The 23,186-nt window shown below is 40.2% G+C and overlaps 1 protein-coding gene across 1 annotated transcript in view; it reads right to left on the bottom strand.

Moving 5' to 3' along the window:
* The window catches only part of LOC142971151 (nck-associated protein 5-like), a 37,416-nt gene extending 29,393 nt beyond the window's left edge, over positions 1–8,023 (bottom strand). Inside the window, exons 1-2 of the mRNA XM_076111790.1 lie at positions 7,995–8,023; positions 1,636–1,726 (exon numbers count right to left, since the gene is read on the bottom strand). Coding sequence (XP_075967905.1) covers positions 1,636–1,726; positions 7,995–8,023 — 120 coding nt within the window. The remainder of the gene's footprint in view (positions 1–1,635; positions 1,727–7,994) is intronic.
* Positions 8,024–23,186: the final 15,163 nt, after the last annotated feature.

Genomic DNA, 23,186 nt, shown 5'->3' with positions numbered 1-23,186 from the left:
TGACCAATTTTCAAAAGAAGAGTCAACAACTTGCTTCACACTGCTTCATTTGAATGAGCCTTCCACCTGTTTGCACCCCTCCTCCCACCTGTGCACCGCGCGCTCTGCACTTGGCAACCAAACACAACACAGCTGGGCAAAGCAAATTCAAGAAAATAACAAGCGCGGTCAGCCCGCGGCTTTCACTGGTTGTTGGGATGCCAGAAAAGTAGGGCACTGAAAGTCTTTCTCTCTCCTCATATGAATGCTGTTAATGTGAAAAACATCAGGTTGAGTTGACGGAAACTTAACAGATGGATCAGGCGTATGGTAAAGAAAAAACAACTGGATTTAATTGGAGTTGAATGAATGCTCTCTGTTGAAAAAGAGAAACTGAGAGCAGCAGAGTGGTACATATAACATAACTCTTTTTTTTGTTTTAGGCTACAGGTAATTCCCCTCCTATATGTTTTTTTTTACCAGGGCTTAATTGTTTGTTCCATTGACTATTTTTTGAGATTCCGCCTATATTTGAAAACTTTTTTTGCCGATTTTTATGGTCAGTGTTTTGTCAGTGTTTTGTAAAAGACCAATCTAATCCAAAATACTGTATTAGGATTTTGATCTCCCCCTTAATTATTAAGCCCTCGTACAGTTTAGGAAACTAAAACAAGACAGACTGTTGTTAGGAGAAGAACCAAACCTGCTATCTCCAGAGTCAGATGATGTTGTATCTAACAACACTACTCACACTTTCACTGTCTTTGCTACTCAGAGAGGATAGTCTTCACTGCACAGTGACAAGAGGTCACTTGTAAGGAAAACATATTTATTTGTTTGAACAAATGCACGTTTTCTGGTGAGAACCGTCACTCCGGCTCACAAGTTCAGACAAGCTGGGTGTACACTTCCTGCCCAGTGTGAAGTGGCAGAGAGGCGAAGTTAACAAGTGGCTTGTGAAGAGAGTGGAATATTTACCAAGACAAAGAGAGACAAATATTTTCAGCTTTTAACGCTGAATGTATTCATGGCCAGAGAGCAGCAGCACTGGAGCTGGTAGTGGTATTGAGCTCAGTGGTTCAACTATGATTTTCACATGTCCTTGCGATTCTGCATTTGCAGGGAAGTGATTCAGTTGAAGCCTTGACTTTCCTCCGAAGGGTTCAAGTGTCCCTGTAGTAGGTATTGACTTAGATTTAAATTTTTTTATTTTAAGTGCTAACTCCCAGGAAATGAACACCGCTTTAAATAAATCAGCTTTCATCTCAGTTGGCTGCATTTTTGTTGCATGCATTTTAATCTTGATAGAGGAAATTATAAACGTGACTGGAAACATGAAGCCATCATCTGAAAAAGATCAATCGTAAGCCTAATGGCAAATCATCCATATAGGATTTTCTAAAGTGTTATATCTGCAATCTGGATGATGAAAAGTGAAGAAAAAAAATCAATTGCTCCCATATTTTACAGTTCTGTAATAGTGCACGAAAAAAGCTCAAACTACTGTTTCACTTTATCATCTGAAGTTTTTCAGTTTCTTGACAATACTTCATTTGATTCAGATCAAAATGGTTTGCGCAAAGAACAGCATAAATATCAGTGTTATAAAACCATAATAATACCAAAGGACTTAGTGACCGGTGGTCCCTCTTGTACCTTGTATGCTTTCATGAGGTCCAGTGTGTCCACCTTGGGCCCTTCCAGTGAGTCCTGGTTCTGTAGTAGCGTCCGCACCGTCTCCTCCATGCTGTGTTCAAGAAGAAAACAGGCAAAGTGGTCAGAGTAACCCACTGGATGGCAGGAAGTGCTAGAGAATCAAAAACGCAACGGGCATGATGGAAAAAAACGTTGAATCTAAAGTTGAAGTGAACATTTTAAAACCATTCTAAAAGCTCAACTAGTTGACCAAACACTGTATATTCACATACACATTAGATGCAATTTTCTAAGATTATCACAATTGAAGATGTAAAAATATTTAAATATATATAATGATTATGAGGATACACCTTTGTTTACATTTGGATCACTGCCTTTATGTAATAGCTCATGACAAAGCACACACTGAATAGGGAAATTAACAATGTCTGCAGAACAATGAAATGTTTCCAGCTCGGTGAGTACAGTAATGAAGTTGCTAATTGGATGCAAAGCTATAGAAATGAGGGGTTGTGAAGCTGATACACCTGTTTATGGAAGTTCTCATGTTATGGGGACATTTCTCTTTTAAGAACACATTTCAGCATTTGCAATGACTGCATAGGTTACACTATTAAAGCTGCAATTGAATTTATGTCATGCTGTGTTGTACTATTTATACTTAAACAGGCAGATTAACAAGAAAGAGTTCAGCTGTTTAAAGTTTTAATTGATTCCCTGAAACCAACATGTTTCTGCAATCTGCCTTCAGAAGAATCACATAACACATAAAACACTGTGGCTTTAATGAGGAAGAACTGATATTTTGGCCACTTTGGGGCAGCAGAAATGAAATGTGAACACTTCATTGACATATCATCACCTTTTCATGTTGATATGGGAAACGTGTTCGCAAACTGTTTCTAATTCCAGCAGATACAAAGCAACATTACCAATAATTTGGAGAATATCTTTTTTCTTTTCTTGCAGTGCGCAGCAATATCAGTGACCTCTTTCACATTGCACATAGTTATTGATCCATTAGTTAACATTTTAAAAAGATTGTAGCGTAGATTTATTGTTTGATTTCAGGTATTATCTGACCCAAATTAAATATTCAAATGTTCTAAAATCATGCCTGAAAATTCAGATTATGAATAGTTTTCATATTCACATTGTCACATTGTCCTTAGACATATACTACCTCCACATATTAATAACGCTTCGCAACATACAACCTCGGCTGACATTTGCTCGAATAGCTTCCACTGCAGTGTAGTCTTGCCTTGTGATTTTGTAATTGTTTTCCCTCCGAGCAGTCTATGCTTGATCGACACTGACTATGTTCCGCATAGTGTTGTGCGCAGTGACATTTTGCTCTGTCACTTCCAAAGCAGCTTGTCCCCGTGTATGATGCATGTGGCACAGTCTTTAGCACTAGCTGCTGACTGTGAGCACACCAATGGCATTCCTGGCCCAAGCCACTAGCCACCAAAATGAAATCAGCGGGTGAGGTGGTGGTGGTCACGAATCCGTCAAACTGAATCAGATGCACGATGCCACCCTCTGTTACCACCAATGCTCTCTGAAGTGATAGTGAGGAGTACAAAGGTCACATCTTCAGCATCTACTCCACTAATAAGAATATATGAGTTAACACATCTTCCTGTGTGCCCTGTATGAATACATCTGATACTAAATCTACTAAAGGTATTATCATACAAATCTTTTTCGGCATCTTTTGGTTATGTTTCACAGCATCTGAGCCTCAACATCACTAAATGAAACTGTCGCAATTTACCATCGATAATTTTATCATTTTATAATTTTAACACTGGTGCCGGTCCTCCTTAAAGTTTTCTCTCCTCGTGCTTCCTCCTCACAAAGTCGCACAAATCCACCTGACTCCATTCAACATTCATGTTATTCTCAGCAATATTTCATTCAAAGCCTCCACTTTTTCCCCACTCTGTAGTCATTCACCCCATGCTGCTTTCCAAACTGAACTCTCACCGGTGCTGGTCATTTGAAATGAGGCTAACCACACGGGCCCTCAGCCTCCTCGGCTCAGACTTTGTCATTACTTTGTGTTTGTGATTGGGCACTGAAGGGAAAGTGGGTCTCTTGGTCTCCCAGTGGACCATGTGGGGAATAATGTGCAGCCGAGTGCTCTCAGAAAGGGGAAAAACAAGCTCCTACCCTGTTCGGCTCTAACCTAACAAGGCCTCGTACTCTCTTCGCCATCCCAGACTCATGACTACAGTCTAGCAGGAGAGATGTCTGCGGTCTGATTGTCCCTGTGTGTTCAACCTCATTTCAGAAGTGCTGCTGAATGAACGCTGAATTGTTCTTTTGCGCTAACTTACTTCGGATTTGGAAAAATGTCTGTTGCATTGTGGTTCTGGCCACATTGTAAAAACTCACAAGAGACAGATTAAAACTGCTTTCACAGGCTGCGCTGGATTCCCTGTGACTCATAAACTGACCTTTATATGTAAAACCATTTTTCTTTTGAGACAAGAAACGCACCAGAACATGACAACGGCAACACTGCGCTGTTGACAATTGACTTGTGCCGCGTTGCAACGGCTTTTTGCTACGTTAAGCAGACTGTAAAGCGCATCTAAATCACGTTGTGTCTGAAACAACACATTTCAAACAATTGCATCTTTAATGAAGCCATTTTGAATGTTGTGTTTGAATGCCTGATCAATCTCAGAACCCATTGGCTGTCGGTCTGAATACGTCTAAGCCTCTAGCAGCAAGGAGCTATATTTCTGGGGTTGCGGTGTAGCCAGATATCCGGACCAAGACTTCCTTTTCCATGCACTGCCTGCTGTTTACAGTCAGATCAGTAACTTAAGGTGTGAATCGGGATTGTTTCACAAGTAGCCAGTTTACAAGCTCATTTTAAACTAAATCCTCGTCAGACGATAGCGATGGCTAAAGATGAATGCCTGATATGATAGCAGTATTTCCAAATGAAGTGTATGTTGTAGATTAATGCACAATATCAGAAGGCATTTTTGCAAAGTTCAGAATTGACTCCATGGACATTGAAAACTATCATTCTAATGTCGTATGAAGCAAATGTTCTTTTTTTAGACAAAAATACAGTTCATACTATACTTTTGGGAAGTAATGAATACATATGGTGCTTTTTATGCTTTTTAACAAACTCGTCCTTGTACTTCAACTCTTTAAGCTTTAATATAATCAATATTGAAGGTGAAATATAACTCTCTGGACTCCTGCGAAGCATTATTTTGGTTCATAACATTCCAGCTCTTCCTTTAAATATGGAAGATCTACCTATCTATCATGTACTATGAAGCATACACAGTACACATGCTGCATGTATACTCTCTACATATGCAGACACACATGTGCACCCATGCATGTGTTTACATGTATATGATGTAGATATTTGTCCTGGATTGAAATGACCACTTCCTTCTGTGACCTTTTGCCACAGGCTGCACTTTTCATGCCCGACAATGTATGAATGAACGGCCTAGTTCCCCCCTTAACCCCTGCAGTAAGGTGACCCCTTTCCCCACTTTAATGAAAACTGAGCCAGTGCCAGACACAAGCTGTATGGGGAAGCACCTCACTACTATTCCTCTCAAGGGTTTTCCTCCCTGTTTATTTGCAGCACACTGATGCATTTAGGTGTATTTAAATATACTGACAAGAATTCCATATTTATTTGATATGTCAACAGAAGGATAATTTGGTTATACTAACTCAGCTGAGTCACAGGGTCCCACTGCATTTATTTAAAAACCCAAAATGTGTGGATGTCAAAAAAAGGGGTGTAGATGTTTGTTTTGACAGTTCACATAAAATCAATCTGTAAATGCTAAATATTTAGGTGATGAATGAGTCAAATTAGTTTATTGTTTGGTGTTCCATTATTCTATCCATTGTCTACGCCCACTTATTGCTAAACAAGGTCACTGAAACTGTTGTCTATTAACAATCATACACAAGACACAAAAAGTTCTTTACTTTTTAAAACAAACATCTTAACCAATTTAACAATCTTCATCTTGTGCAGAACGGGCTAAGTTGCTCTTACAGTTATGAAATACCAAGACAGCAAAGTGCATAAAGACAATGTAACGTGTGTCATATATATAAAGAGAGAGGTTTTTTATATTATTAAACAGAAATGCTTCAAACTTAATGATCTACTTTTCTTCTAATAATGAAATAAGAAATCAAGAGAAAAAAGATAAGTAGCATCTCAAATGGTGAGCCAACAAAATGACTCAGACGTGATTTGGTGTTTGTTGTAAATCTAAATTCCAATCAAAACCACCCAGATCTTTTCATGCGGAAAATATCTAAAAACTTGTAAGATTTGAGTGATGAAGTTGTTCTGTAAATAAAATATGAGACACAAAGGATCCTCCAGAGCTTCACCAGCACCACTTAAGGGTCGTTAGAGGCCAGTGTTTAAAGAAATATCACCGGCAAATGTCATCAGAGCACTGACTTAAAAAGGCTGCTTTTGGATTAGACAAGAATAAATGGATCTAGATATACTTATCATAACAATTAACCTGTCTCTGTCATTTAACGTTCACGAACACCCTAGCCATATTTGTAATGCTAAATATGCCTTTTAGCTGTGTAAATATCTAAGAAAATGTAAATTCATTATGCAAACAAAACCCAATCTGCTTCTATTATACACCATGACCACGCCCACGTAGGAGACAGGAAGTGTGTACCATTTCAACTAATAGAAGATAAAACGAAGGACAACAGTACAGCAAGAAGAAACTTTTTTTACCTTCAGAAAAAAAGAGACCCCCTGTTCGTCCAGCGACAGCAGCATAATAAAACTCAATCAGGTTTACTCTGTCCCGTAACCTTCTTTGAGGAAGCTAGTCTTAAAGTTTGGTGCAACATAATTTATATAGTTTATTTAAGTTATACCACAATTAAATCAGGTTTAAAACTTAATGCTAAGACAAAAATAAGACCAAAAGGTTGTGATATACAGTTGTCTGAACCATCCCTCTGTGATAACTAGCAGGGAGGAAAGAACAAACTTAATTCAGGCAGTGGTTCAGATCTGCGTGGGGTGAATTAACTTACAGTCACATATCATCGGGCCTCATCTCACACCTCACTGAGCATATGCAGATGAGATCGAACTTGGATCATGAGGGGCCATCAGCAGCCTGACAGTTGGCTGGACATAATGCTCCGTTATTATTTCTCTTTATGGCATGCTGGGAGGGGAGATCAATAAGTGGGGACACAGTGGTAGCCTCTCGCTGCAGTAGGTTGACACTTCATATCAGGTTTTAGTGTCGGCTACTCCAATAAAACTGAGCATATCTTTTCTTTCCAAGACAGTTCTCTGCATGAAGTGGGCTCTCAAGTTAATGAAAATGTTGGATGTCGCCACTGAAGCCCAGCAGTTCATCACATTTGGTGTTGGGCCTTTGATGGATGTGTGCTATGCATTATGTTTGTTGCTCGCCTCCACAGTTTGTCATTGAGTTGTGGCCTTTAATCTACCGAGATATAAGCTACTGTGATACAGCGGACACTTTTTGATACTAAAAAAAAGTCGGCATAGCTGGCAAGCTGTTGCGTCTTGCACAGGAGAATGAGGGCAACAATGTTTCAACATTGTCATTAAATAAGCAATGAACTATGAAAACATCTTATATGGAGATAATTGCAGGTGGGTTTTCAAATCTCACTTGTCAGGGATCCAAACAGTGTCGCCTGTCTGATGGCAGTCAGTTGGCATGTGACACCTGGGCGACGCCTCCATCGGTCCCTTTTTTTCTGTCAATGCTCTCCACCTTGGCAAGCCAACGTTGACGGTAACTCTGTTTATTCCTCGCTCTGCCTTCTTGTGAATGCCAAATTTGCTCTTGTTTTTGAAGTTTCATTGTTTGTAGCCATCGCTCATCTTTCCTTTGTTTGTTCGGTCATAGTAACTCTTTACTGACAGTAAATGAAATCATTAGTAGTTTCTGAAATTGTATACATCCGAAACTAAATGGAAAGTTCTCAGTTCAGTTCTGAAACATCTCGCATCCTATGACAGGATACAGAGACTATTTGAATGTAAGGTCAATCATTTAAATAGAAATGTTAATGAAATCATTGTTATTTAATGCAAATGTCTTTCAAACTACACAACCCTGAACTCTTCTGCCCCAACCACATGTAGCAAACTTTGTACAACTCCCTATGGAGCCCCAAGAGGCTTTAGATAACTTTCACATAGTACTCCCCTTTAAGATCTCAAATATCGGCATCAGTATTTGCCTTTAAAAGTCGGGCTCTAGTAGAGAACTCCGCTGTGTTTCAGTGTCGTGTTGTTGGTGTGGGGAAGGTGCTACCTGGAGAAGTGCTGCTGCAGTGACACCATCTGCCGCCCACCCTGCTGAGACTTAGCCCTCTCCCTTCTCTCCACGCCCAGATGTTGTTTGTTCTCCAGCTGGGGATTATTATTATGGATCAGTCTTGGTGGCGTAGCTGCAGGGGAGAGGAGTAAACACAGTAAATTTGTTGTTAATCTTGCATATTATAATCCCACTGACGATTTCAAAGATACAGACAGTACATCTGTTCATTTCCCTTTCCCTCTTACATCTATGTTTTAAAAAAAAGTTTGGAAAAGAGCAGGACCTGTGCAGAGCATCTCCTTCCTCTCTCCACCTCACACACTAGTTTTGAATTAGTGTCGACATACGGGTTTACCCCACAACTGACAGGTTAGGCGAACTCCCTTCTCTCTACTCACATTTAAACAGGGCCTTGGGGTAAACTGTCATTTTGGAACCAAATACCTGTATATATATTTTAAAAAATGAAGAAATCAAGGATGTCATCATACTGCTAACGGTAGCAAAAGTTCTGGTGTTGTTCATATTATAATTACCATATTGCCTTATGGCTAGTCCTTTGGGTGTTTACCTGTCTGAATATTACTCAGCTGAAAAACAGTTGTGACACAAAGGGCTTCAGTACAGGAAGAAAATAAAGAATTATTTATTGTACTTTAATAGATTTTTGAAATAGATTAATCTCAATTCACACTATAATGAATGAATATAATGTGTATGATTTCAATCTTGTGTCAGATTGATTATACATCTACATCAGCTAGTACGACTGTAACTGCTGTCACCAACCCTCTACACTTTTGTCACAGCAGACATTTTGTCACAACAGGAAAAGCACAGGTGCATCTAACATTAACAAAGCATGGCTCAGTTCCTTCGTGTCCTAGAAAGCCGTACAAGTGAGCAACATGCACAATGCCAGAATCCTAGAATTAATACAACAAAATATCAAAAATAGCCAGTATTAATGGTAATAATTACATGTGCTGTTGATGATACACACACATCAGAATGGTTGCTTTGTAAAAGGTCTATACAACTGCTATGATTACTAGTATTTCTGCTACTATTGTGACCAGAATGCTGAATGAATGCTGAGGAAAAATAATCTACACATGTGAACTAGCCACATACATATAGCAGGGTTGCCGAAACTGAAACAATCCTTTACAGAATTAACAGTCAACCTGTCCACCCTGAACATGGATCAGGGTCATTCAATTAGTCATTGGAAGTATTAAATAATCAGTCAGATTTACATGTATTTTTCTTTCTTTTTGAGAATGTATTCCATCAGATTTTCCCTCGTTTGTCTGTCCTTCGTCCCAGAAGAGCATGTAAACACAGTGAAGAATAGCTGGTGTACTCCAAAAATTATTTGAGTATTTTCATTCTTTTCATGCAAAGGGAAGGTCAAATCTAAAAAAGCAAAGGCAAAATTTGAGGGACCTGACACACATGTGAATCCTGAATCGGCACTGCCATCTAGTGATGTTTGCAGATTACTGCAGGATCACTGCACAGTCTCAACATAAATCAATTTCAATGTTCATCCACCTGTTGTCCCCTCCTGCTTTGAATCCTGAGGACCTAACAAAGAGAGCAGTCAAATAGTTCACATGTTCACAAATAGTTCACATGTTCTTGCTCAGAAAAAAAGCCTGTTCACAGTTTTTTTTCATTGTCTCACGAAGTAGCTAAATGAAGCCTTTTTTTTTTTTCATGTTGCTGCTGTTTTGTTGTAAATATAGGTTCCAAGCACATGAAAAGGCATTTTACTTCATTTTGCATCGCCATAGCAGGAACAGCACAGGTGAAATCACGAATGATAATGATTTATATTTTCAATTCCAGGCTCAGTGTACATTTGGGCTCACTGTCTTTGCTTACTGGGACACTTAATGCAATGGAGCCTTCGTTTAAGTTATAAGTTACACCTGTGTTTCGTCTGCCATAACAAGTGTGCTGTAAAACAGGACCATATGACTGAAGCTGTTAAGCCACATTGTTAATCAAGTTACCTATAATGCCCAAATGCTTTTTCCAGCTTGTTCTGAGAAAAGTCATCTTCCAGTCGACAGCACACAGTATAGTCTCCTAATGAAATTGCCAAAAGTAGTAGTAGTAATGGTAGTAGTAGTAATAGTAGTAGTAGTAGTAGTAGTAGCGGCGCTTTATTTCAGTTCCTATTAATAATTTTCTAAAAAGAATGCACGTATAAATAAATAACAATAAGGCAATACATTTAAGGGAAAACCAAAAACTATTGACCAAACAGCTGTAGGCTGAAGCTTAAGCTCATTCTACCCTTTTTACAACATGCAGCCCTTACACGTCTAGGTTTAGTCTATACACAATCAAAACAAAGTTCCAAACGTTCCATGCACAATAATAATCATGACTTTATTCCACAACCACCCCAAGATATAAATATATTCTTTAATATTTGTCCGATTACATATTTCCTATTCCCCTAAATAAATAATTCTCTCATTTCAAACAACCTCTGAAAAGAGAATAGCATGCAAGTTAATAAATAATGCGTTGGTTGGTTTGTTGGTTTCTGTAGCATGAGAATTTGATTACTGTTGGTTTTGTGCGTGTTTACCTCCACACGGTAGCGTATTGTATGCAACTCTGATAGCACAAGAGTATACGTATATAGTAAGTTCTGATTTAAGGTATCTTTGGTTTTATATTGGAACGGTTTTGGAGATATTTTGTTTTTACGTTATTTATGTAATGCTCAAGCCATAACTTTTCAAGTATGTGTTGTCCCAATAGTTGGCCAGTAGATGGAGTTCTTCATTCATTTTCCTCACTAGTCTTTCACCATCTGAATTTACCGCCTGCCTCCTCGTATGTTTGTCTGTTCTCCTTACAGCCACACTGTAACAGAGGAAGCAGGAGAAGACACACCTGCCTGCCTGCCAGCCAGATTACACCGCAAGTCAGAGGTGTTGGTATATTTAGCTGAGTCACATGTCGCCTTTAAATGAGTCGTGTGACACTCTTTTCAGAAATCATACATTTATTTATTGACTCCAATCCAAAGTCAGAATGTACAAATTAAATAACAAAGAAAATCTCTACTTACAAAGTTTTTCCTCAAAGACGTATTATTCTCGGTTAGAACATCATTTGTAATAAAACAAATTGCTCATTTTGTACAGTGACTCATTAAAGAGTGGGTGTCTCATTTCTCAAATAGCAGATACCTCGTTAAGAAATGAAACCCTTCAAATATACCCACGGTGTCACTGGGGATGTATGAGAATGTCAAGACATTCACACTGTTTCAGTAAAATAACTAAACTACTGTAAACACACAGCATTATGTGCCAATGCCACTGAGGGAGTCCATTCTTAGACTTCATCCTCTATTAATAGACAGTGACACGCTGTTCTTTGGACAAGATCTCACCAGTGTACTAATTTAACAATTACCAACAGAGGTCCGTTTAGTTTTGCACAGTGGTAGGTTTCATTCATTCGTACATCTCAACTGGGTAAAGACTTAGAGATATAAAAAATAAAGGATTTTGTCTATGAATCAGATAATAGATAAGAGTATTCACATAAGAAGATGACAGTCTATAAATACTATACAATATTGTGCATACATAAAGTATATTAATGTGTAACAATGCATGTTAGTTGTCAAATTAATGTAGTGTAGCAGGAAATGTAATATTTCCCTGGATGAAGTCGAGTAGAAGCCCAAAGTAGCGCAAAATGGATCGGCCTACCTCAAAAATAAAGTACAGGCTCTTTTCAGCATCTTGATATAGATGATGAAGCAACTTGAGACAGCGCAAGCAAATTGACAAAAGAAAAGCAAGTGAAGAAAACATTTTTGCCACTGATAACAGACAAAAAATAACAATTTAAACACAAGAAAACTGAGAAACAGATTCACCAATTTTGACAATGCATACGCAGCATTAAGAGACACGCTGGAAACACAGAAACCACAAGCAAATACGGCTAGAGACCATCTTTTGATGTGATCACACCAACCGCGACACCGAATTAGACCAGCTCTGGCCACACCCATCTTTGAGGTCAGCCTTCATTTTGGTCTCAACACCTGTAATGTTTTGTGACTGCATCCTGCACATCCGCCGCTATTGTCCGTGACAGAATCTGTCCACAGGCAGACAGACATATAAACACCTGGTAAAGTACTCGATGACACACGCACAGACTCAGAAGGTGAAAATAATGCCTGGCTTGCTGTCCCTGCTGGTAAAAATACCATCAGAAGTTTCCTGGGGAAACAAAAAATATAATTTTTCTGTTTAAGCGTCCCAGTAAATCATGACTGTGTGACAATGAGTCAGCATGAACAATACCAAGACCCTGAAACTGAAGCAGCTTAGTGGAGTTCAGCCAGCATTCATTTTATTCTCTACGCCTGTAGAGCATGCTTGTGCTTTACTGTGACGTGTGAAAATGTCTACCTTTACAGAGCACTACTACTAGAAGGTTAACGCTAGGCCAGTATATCCAATACAATTTGAATCCCATATTCAGAATGTTAGTCAGTGAGTTTTTAGAGCTCTTTTTGATGAATTCAGCTGCGTTCTCCGGCTGAAAACAACGGTACGAGAGCGGTGAGAGTGAAACTAAACAGTGAAGTTGTGTCTCTGATAGATAAACAATGAGTGGGAACTCATTGTAAAGCTCTGAAAAACTGTAGGAGCTGCAAATTCCGGGGATAATTCTATGACGGTTCATCACTATCAGGGACCCCTTTTACATTTCTTTGATACATTATGAAATTATTATAAAATAATGCGAAGCTAAGCATCTGTAAAACATGTTGTATCTCATTTTTTTTAACCAATACACCCACAGCAGTGTACAACAATTTGTGAATTTAGGGGGAAGTGTAACTATTTCTCACTGAACAGCATCTGGATGGAGTTATCGTGCACAACTTCCTAGAGACTTGACAAAGTGAAGTTGCAAAGTTTGGTACCATTGTACCTTAACAGAAACCGGTACTAAAACTGTAAGTGGCAACATGTTTTTGAGCTAGTAGTAATGGTAGTAGTAGTAGTAGCGCCCCCCCCCCAGGATGAAACCATTAAAGGTCAGCTCCACTCCTAGTTGGCTTGTGTTTTTGTTCTTGTAAGTAGTTGTACCTTGAGCTCTCTCAGGCACTGTGTTATACCTTTGAAGACAGGTTCTTCTATATTTAGACCTTCTGAATTATTTATTCGTAAAGAGGGAGAACATACAATTAGTTACAGGTTAACTAGAAGGGCACTTGGGTAGCGCAAACAAACTAAAAAAACGGGTTCCTCCATGGCCTCCATGGCGGAGGCAATAATAAATATCCTGACTAAAACCGCAATATTATCACCTTAAAAAATTTAAATAATTCAGGTTACCTGTAAATCAAGCTTGTAGCTTTATAGCTATTTTGCATTGTTGTCTACAGTCTAAACAAACTGATCTGAGTCATCTTTAAAACATTTTGCTGTCCTATCTTTAATCTGATTGTGAACGTTACGCTGATCACTAGCCTTCCATTAGATTACATTATTCAGTCCACATTAGAGCCTTTGTTACGCCACTTAAATATCCTGAGAGCCGTTTGTGTTTCTCTGCATCAGTGTCACAGAGACAAACAGTTAGACATTTACTTTTCAATCACAACGACTGGCAGAGAAAAAACAAAGCTAGAGTGTGTTTACTTTTACCTTTCAGAGAGGAAAGCACTCCGGTGTAAATAATGTAATTGCACGTCTTCCTTGTGGGTGGGTGGGAGGGTAAATTGGTGTAATCAAGGCAGCAGCTCAGCCTCTGGCATTGATGTTGGAATGAATTAGGACAGGACCTCGCTGAGATTTCGCCCCCTGGGTATCTAATGAATACATACTTCTCCCCCAAATCACATCCTGCTGATATACTGGCGAGCCAGTCTGAGTGAGTGTACCGCACAACCCACACTGGGAAATGAGTAGGAAATGTAGCTTTCACAAGGAACTGTACTTTTACACTTTTAAACATCAAGCTCAGGATTTTCACACAGACAACTGATACTGAGCACACCAGGAGAATAAACAATGTAACATTACATGTGTTACCTTTTATAACTCATTTTCACAGCTTCCCATCAGTACAGCTAGAGAATGTAGATGTTGTTTGAAACTTGTTTCCTTTGTTGAATTTATGTCTTTCTGTACTGTTCAGTTGATGCACTCCTGCCTCTCATATACAGAAGGCTACTACCATTCGGATAGAGATTTACTTTGTAATTTGACCTGTCAAATTACAAAGCACTTGGTTAAAAAACAAGTTACGTTTTTTTTTTTTATTGTGGTCCCCACTGTATTTATGTATGGAATTTAAAAGCAAGACTAAGAATCTACCGCCACGCTAGCAGCTCTGTGAGGCTTATGCCTGATTTATTATGCCATCAGTGCATGCTACGTCAGCGAGGGTCAGTGCACCTGATGCAGATTGTCGAGGGCTCACACCGGGTCGTCTCTTTTCGGATAAGCTAACAAAACCATTACATAAAAAGTGGTTTATTAACAAAATCTTTGCCATAACCCCAAGAATAAACCTACAAGGACCTCATGCCTATTTGTAACTTAAAAACAGAGATGATTTGAAAAAAAATTTTAAACTGAACATAAATGTGTGTACCAGATATTTCAGTAACAACCAAAAAGTCGACCTTCCCTTGGCGCAAGTGGAAAAGGGATTACCAATGTCAGTAATATTCATCGACAGAGAACTATTGAGATGTACAAAGTTCCAATCCACAGATGTTGAGATATTTCACTGAATAAGTGTGAATGTCATCAGGGCATCACAAAAATGATCAGCATTTTCCCTCTAAGGGCCTGAATATCTGGAGCAAATGTCAAGAAAATCCCTCCATCAATTGTCAAGATATGTCCTTTACAAATGTCAAGCTTATCGTGGCAATACAGGAAAAGTCAGGTATCACAAACATCACTCGGCTTCATCCTCTGGGGACCATGAATGTCTTTATAAAATGTCCTGGCAATAGTCTGGACCAAAGCGGTGGACCAACATGGTCATGAAAGGACATGTTCAATATTACAACAAGTGTGTGCAGCATTAAAACACACACATGAACTGCAATACCTGCAACAACTTCTGTCAATGTCTAAAAGTACTCAGAAGTTTTAACTGACGGATTTGCTAACACAGAGTTTGCAGAGATGATAACCAAAAGACAACAAATAATATTAATTCAAAAATAATGCTTTAGCTGAAATGACTAAGATCATGAGCAACCAGTGAGGTGATAGATTTGACCAAGTCACAGTGCTACTCCTGTCGCCTGCATCTGATGGAGAAATACTGAAATGTCGGAAAACAAATGAGAAACAAATATAAACAAAATAAGTATATAATAAATTAATTCATTATGTCATTAACATATTCATTTAATTCAGTTCAGTATTAGAGAGGGTTTTAAATTATCTGGTAAACATGGAAATGTTATGCGTCCCTCTTCCCTTTCATTCCACAAATAGTCCTTGGATGAGATATTTTTAGCACGAGGCTATTTTTTATGCGTCCTTGATGTTGGAAAGGTTCTAACTCACTGTAATGCTGTTACCATTCTGTCGTCCCCAGTCTCTTATCTGGTTCTGCAGTAAGTCTTTACGGAACAGTCAAGTTCGATCTTTGATGAAGAGCTATTTATTACAGATTTGTTTCATTCATTTGAACGTTTATTTATTCAGGGAATGATTCAGCTCTTTCTCAGCTCCACCCTGCTGAACACTGTCATCAGACTTAAACCGGTCAATTCTAATATTGAAAGTTGTACATTTAAATTAGATTCACGGGTTTCATGCTTCTTTTTTTTAATGCCACAAAATGGCAACAATTCATATTTTATACAGAATTGTCCTGTTGTTATATTGGCTAAGCTCATTAGAATCTAAACTTGCACTAATCAAACATGTTTCTACTAACCATCAATACAAGAACCACATCATGTGAAAGTAGTCCATCAGAGTGGCACCACACACACACACACACACACACACACACACACACACACACACACACACACACACACACACACACACACACACACACACACACAATTATCATCCAACACTGCAGCTCTACCTTTTTAGCTCACTGCTTTGGTTTTATACTTCACAGATATACAATTTACAGCCAACAAAGCTTCTACAGTATAAGCCCATGTACACTATACGTTACAGGAAACACATGCCAGTGTGACAGTGAGCTGACATGAACAATACCAAATGAGCTGTTATAATGTTTCAACACATGCAACCAAATACATCATGTGCTAGACAATAAAAGCCCAACAAACATTGAGGTTATCATTTCAATTTGGCAGTTTTGGGCCACTTGGGAGCAGAAAAACATCAAAACAAGTATGCACCGTCAACACCACCAAGGTGGTTGATGTACTGTAGCTTATGTGCTAGCAAACAATCGACTGTTTACATATCAAGCAGACACGGAGGAAGATTAGGAAAGGAACAGTGTTTCTGGCCACCAGAAACACGTACGCACAAAAGCAATCAACTTGTAAAGCTGCTCAAAACGACATTCGGAGCACATGCATTGCCTCCACACGGCTCTCAACATGGCAATGATTGAGCTGGCCATTAAAGCTGATTCCAATGTTAATTTGAAAACTATTGATTACTGCTGGTTAAGGACTTCTCTCCAATGGATTTTCAAACGGCGCATTAACCACTACTTACCCATGTTTTCCAGACCACTGTGGAGAGTCCAGCAATAGCCCTCCCTGTCCAAGCCTTTCTTTAACCTTTAGGCTACCGCCGACCCCTTTTATGCCACTGCACAATGCCATCATCCAGCCGCCCAATCGAATGCATTAGACTATCTGCTTCAATGCACCAAACATGGAATAGATGCAGCAACAGACAATGGTCATCCTCTTGCCCTGAGCTACTCTACATCCACTCCTGTTTAAAGGAATGTTCTACATCAAGGTCAGGTCAGCCCTGTTGTTACGATACTACTTCTCAGACGTCCCCTTGAATGAGGCAATCGACTCGTAAGTGTCATCATATGTTGAGGAGATAAGTGAGGTTATAGCTCCTGCAGTGAGGCAGGATTATGAGAATTAACAAACCCTTATTTTTCAAACTGACTGTCATGTCAGCGGAGCAATTACAATGATGTGACAGATTAGATTCTGTTTAGCATTTTGTTATGCCATGAGGGACAGGGCCTAGTTGTTCACTTTTCTTTGTTCACTGTAAATCACAGCGTTTTCTCAGCTCTCTGTTAAGCCACTTCTCCTGTTAACTCTTTATGCTGGAGATTTCTGTTGAGCTACAGCACCATGAGAAGTCTGATAACCAGTCGGTTAAGTGGTGACCACTGGAGGTACTGCCTGTACTACTGTCAATAGCACTACACCTACACAAGCAAGCAAACAAACAAACTGTAAATCAATCCCCATGGAAATGATTAACAACAGATGTGTGAGATGACATGTAGGCCGCTTCTCGAGATGCTGAGATCATTCTTAAGTGGAGCTATGTTTGACATGACGTGACTAGAGAGGGAACATTTTGGACCCACACAATGAACAAATCTGGACCACATTTAGAGTCAAGTTGCTGCTGGCATTTAAAGGGCTACAATAAGACATATGTGGCATTGATTGTATCATCATTATTAAGAAGGCACAGATTACCAAAATTGGTATCTGATGCCAAGTTGGACCAGAGTTTTCAGTCACTTGACATGCAGATGCATGTCATCAGATGTGAGCTTTGAGCATCTAACTCAGGTGTTAAATGCAAAATAAAAAGGACACACTGAAGAAATCTTTTCATTTTCGTACATTTTTTAAATACATGACAAGATTTAAGTCTCAAAATTCTAAAAGTGTAAGCTCACTCACCAAGGTATTTGTGAATGTATAAAGCTGCCAGTATGCTTCTTCAGAAGTGCTCGTAGAATCCTTTAATAACTTCTGAAACTCCTCCCCCCGCACCTTTCTGATATAGAATTAGAGCGGACTGTGTCCGACCATCAAACTATAAAGCAAGGAACCACAGTCGGTCTGTGGGTTTGTGGATATATCCTTTGCATATCTGGACCACTGCTCATTCGATCTCCTTCACACTTGGCGTGTGCTTCGGACCCAAGGACGTGCAGTGTTTGGTGCAATTTGGCCATATGGTGGCGCTCTAACAATAAACGTTTGAACTGTAAATATCAGAAACAAAAGCATTTCTTTCTATCCATATACTGTATGCCCATTTGCGTCCAGATAGATTGTCCTCCATTTTGAATTGTGTCAAAATCAGTTTTTTTCGCTACTACTCCTACTGATTTTGAGCAATTGTCACCAAATCTGGCAAAGATCATTTCTAGATTAACCTGGAAAAAGCTACTTTTTGGGATTTCAGATTTTCCAAACTTTTTTGCTATGGCTGACTCACACAGTTAGGTCAAATGCTGTCGGCAGAGCTGATATAAAAAAAAAAGTCATATCATTTGAAGCTTTGTGCAATTGCAACCACATTTGGTGGACATGTGTCGACATGATGTCTGGGTGACTATACAATAGGTGGGACTGTAGCAGCATCATCTAACTTTAAAACAAGGAATCTCTGTCTGTCTGTCTGTCTGTAGACTGTCATCCCATCGACTTCACACGTGGCGGGTGCAAGCAGCCATACCGCGGTTCTTGACGATGCTGCAAGCAGAACTTCTGGGGGCCAAGCAATTGGTCCTTTTGGGATGGTCACACACTCCCAATGGGTTTCTGCAACTTACTGAAGCTGACATTCACACCCAATTCACAGGGTGATTGGCCAGCTGTGAGGAGCTGAAAAAGTTCCCCGAGGTTTGAACTTCTCTTGCTAGCTCTTTGCTTCAGTCTTAGCACAACTGTTTCTGTCACTTGGCACGTGAATAACTGAGTGCAACACTATGAATGTCCGTCTGAAAATGTGCGCCATAATCCCCATACGGTGTCTTGTCCTCCCCTCTCTATGACGGCTGGTTTTTCACTCCACCTATGAATGTAGCAGTTCGGAACAATGATGAACACTTCTGATATCCGATGGGGTCGGACAACACGTCGTACAAACTAGTTCATTTCCAGCACACGTTTGTTCCAGCAAAACAAGCTTACGCTCAGCAGATTTACAATCTCCTGTGATATATTCAAACTTCATTCAGTTAAATAAACCCAAATTAAAACTGGCTTTCTCAAGCTACTAAATCAGCATCCAACGGAAAATATGTAAACTATGGCATCGCAATGACAGGACTAAAATCAGCATCCTCCGCTCCCCATCACATGACGTGTATTTACTGAATGAGATGCTCTTTGCTCACCTATTGCCCTCTGTCTAACCTCTAGTCAAAATGTCTGACCTCTGGTTAAGTAACACCCACTACTATCTTGTGGTTGGAGATGTCCCGATCTGTGATGTGTGTTATTGACTTCTGTAAGGTTGCTGGATTAAGTTAAAATTAGATGAACTAAAATGACCTGAACTGAACTGTACTGACCAGACTGAGGAGGAAGTGACTATGGTCGAATGTGTCTTTATCAGACAGGCTCAGATGGGATCCAGCTGAATCATATTGCTTTATCTTCCCCAGGGACACATTTTCCTTGTGTCCATTTCCCCTCCAAGCAGAACGAAGCCAAATGCTTTCAGAAACCAAGAAGACTTGAATAAATGTTTTATTCAGGTCTTCTCAGCCTGTCCTATCCTAACCTACTTTCCTCAGTACTTTGGGGGAAGCGCAGTTACTTGTTGCTCGCCATGATATCTCCTAGGTCATGCATTATACATGGAGCTATTCTGCATAGTGCATGCACACAATATTGCATCAGTTCATCATCACAGTCACGCCATGGTACTGTTTGAAGCCTCTAAAAGGAACTCCATATATCCCCCCCACCCCCAATTTCTGTGTCCAAGAGGGAGCAGGCACGCGTGTGAGAAAATAGAAATTGGATGTACGTGGTCGTAGTGATTTGTAATGTATTCATGCAACACACAGGCACGTGCACATACAAAACCCATCAGCCTGACATTTGAGCGTGCATGTCAGAGCACGGCATCCTTACCCTGGCAGTGGCTGCGTGTACCCACGGAGACAGATGTCAGCAGAGGTGGCAGGTTGAGCGGTCTCCGCCGAGGTGTAGAGCATTCCTCGTGCGCATCACATCCAAAGACCACCGGAGGGGCGGTGCACGGCGAAGAGCCAGGACTCCACAATCTGGGTCAGTGCTGCTGGAGCCATCCTTATGATGAAGAAGGTAGCCACAGAGAGGAGTGCAGACGTCACAGGCCCACATGGATCCTAGCATCCAGCCACCGGTCGCATCCTCCGTCTGCAGTTATTTCGCATCCGGATGCAATGAATCCCACTGAGACTCAGACGGGGGAAAATCCATGGGGTTCTCACATCCACACACGACGAGGGCTTTCTGCTATGAGAAAATAACCTAGTCTGCACGAAGCATCGCCGCCTCAGTGACAGACTCTCCTCGCATTTCTCCTCCTCCTCTCTCTGCCTCCGCCTAATTCACTGCTTTATCGCTCTATTTCTGTCTTTCTCTGATGCTCAACCATATTTCCACTTCACTGCCCTCTCTCTCTCTCTCCCTCTCTCTAATTCTCAGCTGTGTCTCAGTGCTCTGCTCAGCCTGTGCCCAGAGGATGTTGAACATGTGTTCAGGGTGGGGGTTGGGGACAGCTGACTTCATAGGTGGCACGCTTACTTCCCACACTGATAGGTTAGGGAGCATGGCACTGTGCGCTCACATTTTGGGCACAGCAGCATCTAACTGGCAGTTGCGTTAGGCAAAATCAGCTTGGCCTCTTTTTCTTGTAAATGTTCCTGTTTTTGAATCAAGCATCTGAGCAGTCGTAGATGGGATTAATGGCTGTGATTAACCGTCACGCTGTACTTGATTGCAGGAAATCTGTGGGCTAGGAAAGTAACGACGGGAAGGAGGAGGTGATTTCTATATGTGACATGATAAAATCACTGCCAGCTTACTAAATAGCCCTGCAGGAATGTCAGATGTGGGGGGAAATAAATCTTATAGGCTCAGATTCTACTGAAGCACATGAGTGTTTTTGCTCCCGCTTTACCCAATCTGCCTCTTTCTAGACGAGACACATTTCTCTATATACAACAGGAGCAGAGGGAAAAGAAAAGATGTGGGAGGCAGAGTGTGTAGGGGAAAAAAAAAATGGACAAACAGAGAGAGGGGGGAGAAAGGGAGAAGGAAGGAGGAGGGAACAGAGAAAGCAGCAGGAAAAAAAAGAAAGAGAGAACAGAGAGCTTTGGAATATTTATAGCAGGCTGGAGACTGATGTAAAGAAATAAGCTCCTCTATTTCTGTGCTGTGACACACACGGTCGCATCTTGGATGGTACGCTGTCAGGCTAAGTCATATCAAAGGGATCCTATGGTGCTTCTGCAGCAAGGATGCAAATATAATGCAGCTGCATGCAGGAACATACAGGTCTTTATTGAAGCAGATTGCACACCGAAAAATAGATTTAGGCTTCAGTGGGAAAGTGTTTTTTAAATGGATATTAACTGCTGAAGGAAGTGCACTTAATCATGGAAATGATGACCTTGTGACAATCATAAGAGCCATTAGACTGAGTCACATAACCCACGAGGTTGTATGGCAGGGTGGGGACTTTTGGGAAAGATGAAATTCCCTGATTTTCATTTATAGTCTTCTTTTTCCTGGGAAGCAAAGTGTGTCTGTTGTCAAAATGACAATCAAACGCTTTTCACTGTTAGCAGAAGAAAAATGAGTCGAGTCGAAATGGATTTTGTATCCAAGACGCGATTTTGCTTGCAAATTTAGAAACGCGTGTGTGTTTGTGGAGACAGGATACCTCTGGGCTTATGCTGTGACCTAGATTAGGCCTTGATGCTCCCAAGCCTGGCAGGCTGAGTGTATGTGTGTGTGTCATCCATAGAGTAAATGCGTTTGCACGTGTGTCTAGATGCAGAAGAGAAAGTGTAAGACAGCAGAGAGGAGAGAGAAAGGATGTGTGTGTGTGTGTGTGTGTGTGTGTGTGTGTGTGTGTGTGTGTGTGAAAGGGAGGGGGAGAGTTGTGTATATACGCATGAAATGAAGCTGCATGGCTGCGTTGCTTGTGCGTCTAAGAGCCTCAGCTGGATGATATACAAAGAGGTGAATGTTCACACACCAAGAGAGCTTATTCAATGCACACATTGATGAAAATTGCACGGCTTCTGCCTCAAAGGGCAACTTTACGTAACTTCAAATGCAGAGAAATGCACACAGCATGATGAAAAACATTTTTAAATTCAGAAATTGACGCCAAAGCATATTAATCTGACTGGAGGATTTTGTGAATCATGCTACCTTGGTTAGTGCGTAAAGATTAACAGATTAGCGCCCACTCTCTGCATGTAGGTTATAGGCAGTTATTGGCTCTGGCATCACTGATGTCCTGAACATATGGCTAAAAATGTAACATCAGGATTTGCTTGCTTTTGAAACTTATGCTGACCTTGCCTTTGTGCCACATCCATATAGCCCAGGTTATTATTACCTAATGACTCAAAACCATACCTCCTTGCCCCATGAATGTGCTGCTATTCAATGCATTATACTGACCTTATGTAAGAAATGAGTGGAATCATCTCGCCCCAGATAATTTCTGACCTGTCCGCTGGCCAAATTCGTCTCAACGTTATTAAATTGTTTATCATCTGCATCATAAGCTCACACTGTGTATAGACTTTACAAGATGTTTGACTAAATGGTAAACAACTATATATATATATATATATATATATATATATATATATATATATATATGTTTAAAACTGCGCTCAAATTGGTAAGTTTACATAGTACACATGCCGCCAAAGTGCTGGATGTTTCTAGAAGAATTCTGTCCATGACTTGTGATAAAAATAGCTGTTTCACACACAGATGGTGAATCTCCCACAGAGTCATGCATGCAAGGCTGATGGTGGAAAATGATGGGAAACGACTCATCAGCAGAGACTCATCAGTAAACATAAGTGTTCCATTTGTTCCAAACAGGAAATGACACACACACACACACACACACACACACACACACACACACACACACACACACACATATATAAGACAATTCAAATTCCACT

Source organism: Anarhichas minor, unplaced genomic scaffold, assembly GCF_050575085.1.
Source record: "Anarhichas minor isolate MPS153535 unplaced genomic scaffold, ASM5057508v1 ptg000004l, whole genome shotgun sequence".
Classification (NCBI taxonomy): domain Eukaryota; kingdom Metazoa; phylum Chordata; class Actinopteri; order Perciformes; family Anarhichadidae; genus Anarhichas; species Anarhichas minor.
Note: the sequence above shows the minus strand (reverse complement) of the source record. Positions and strands in the feature narration are given on the sequence as shown.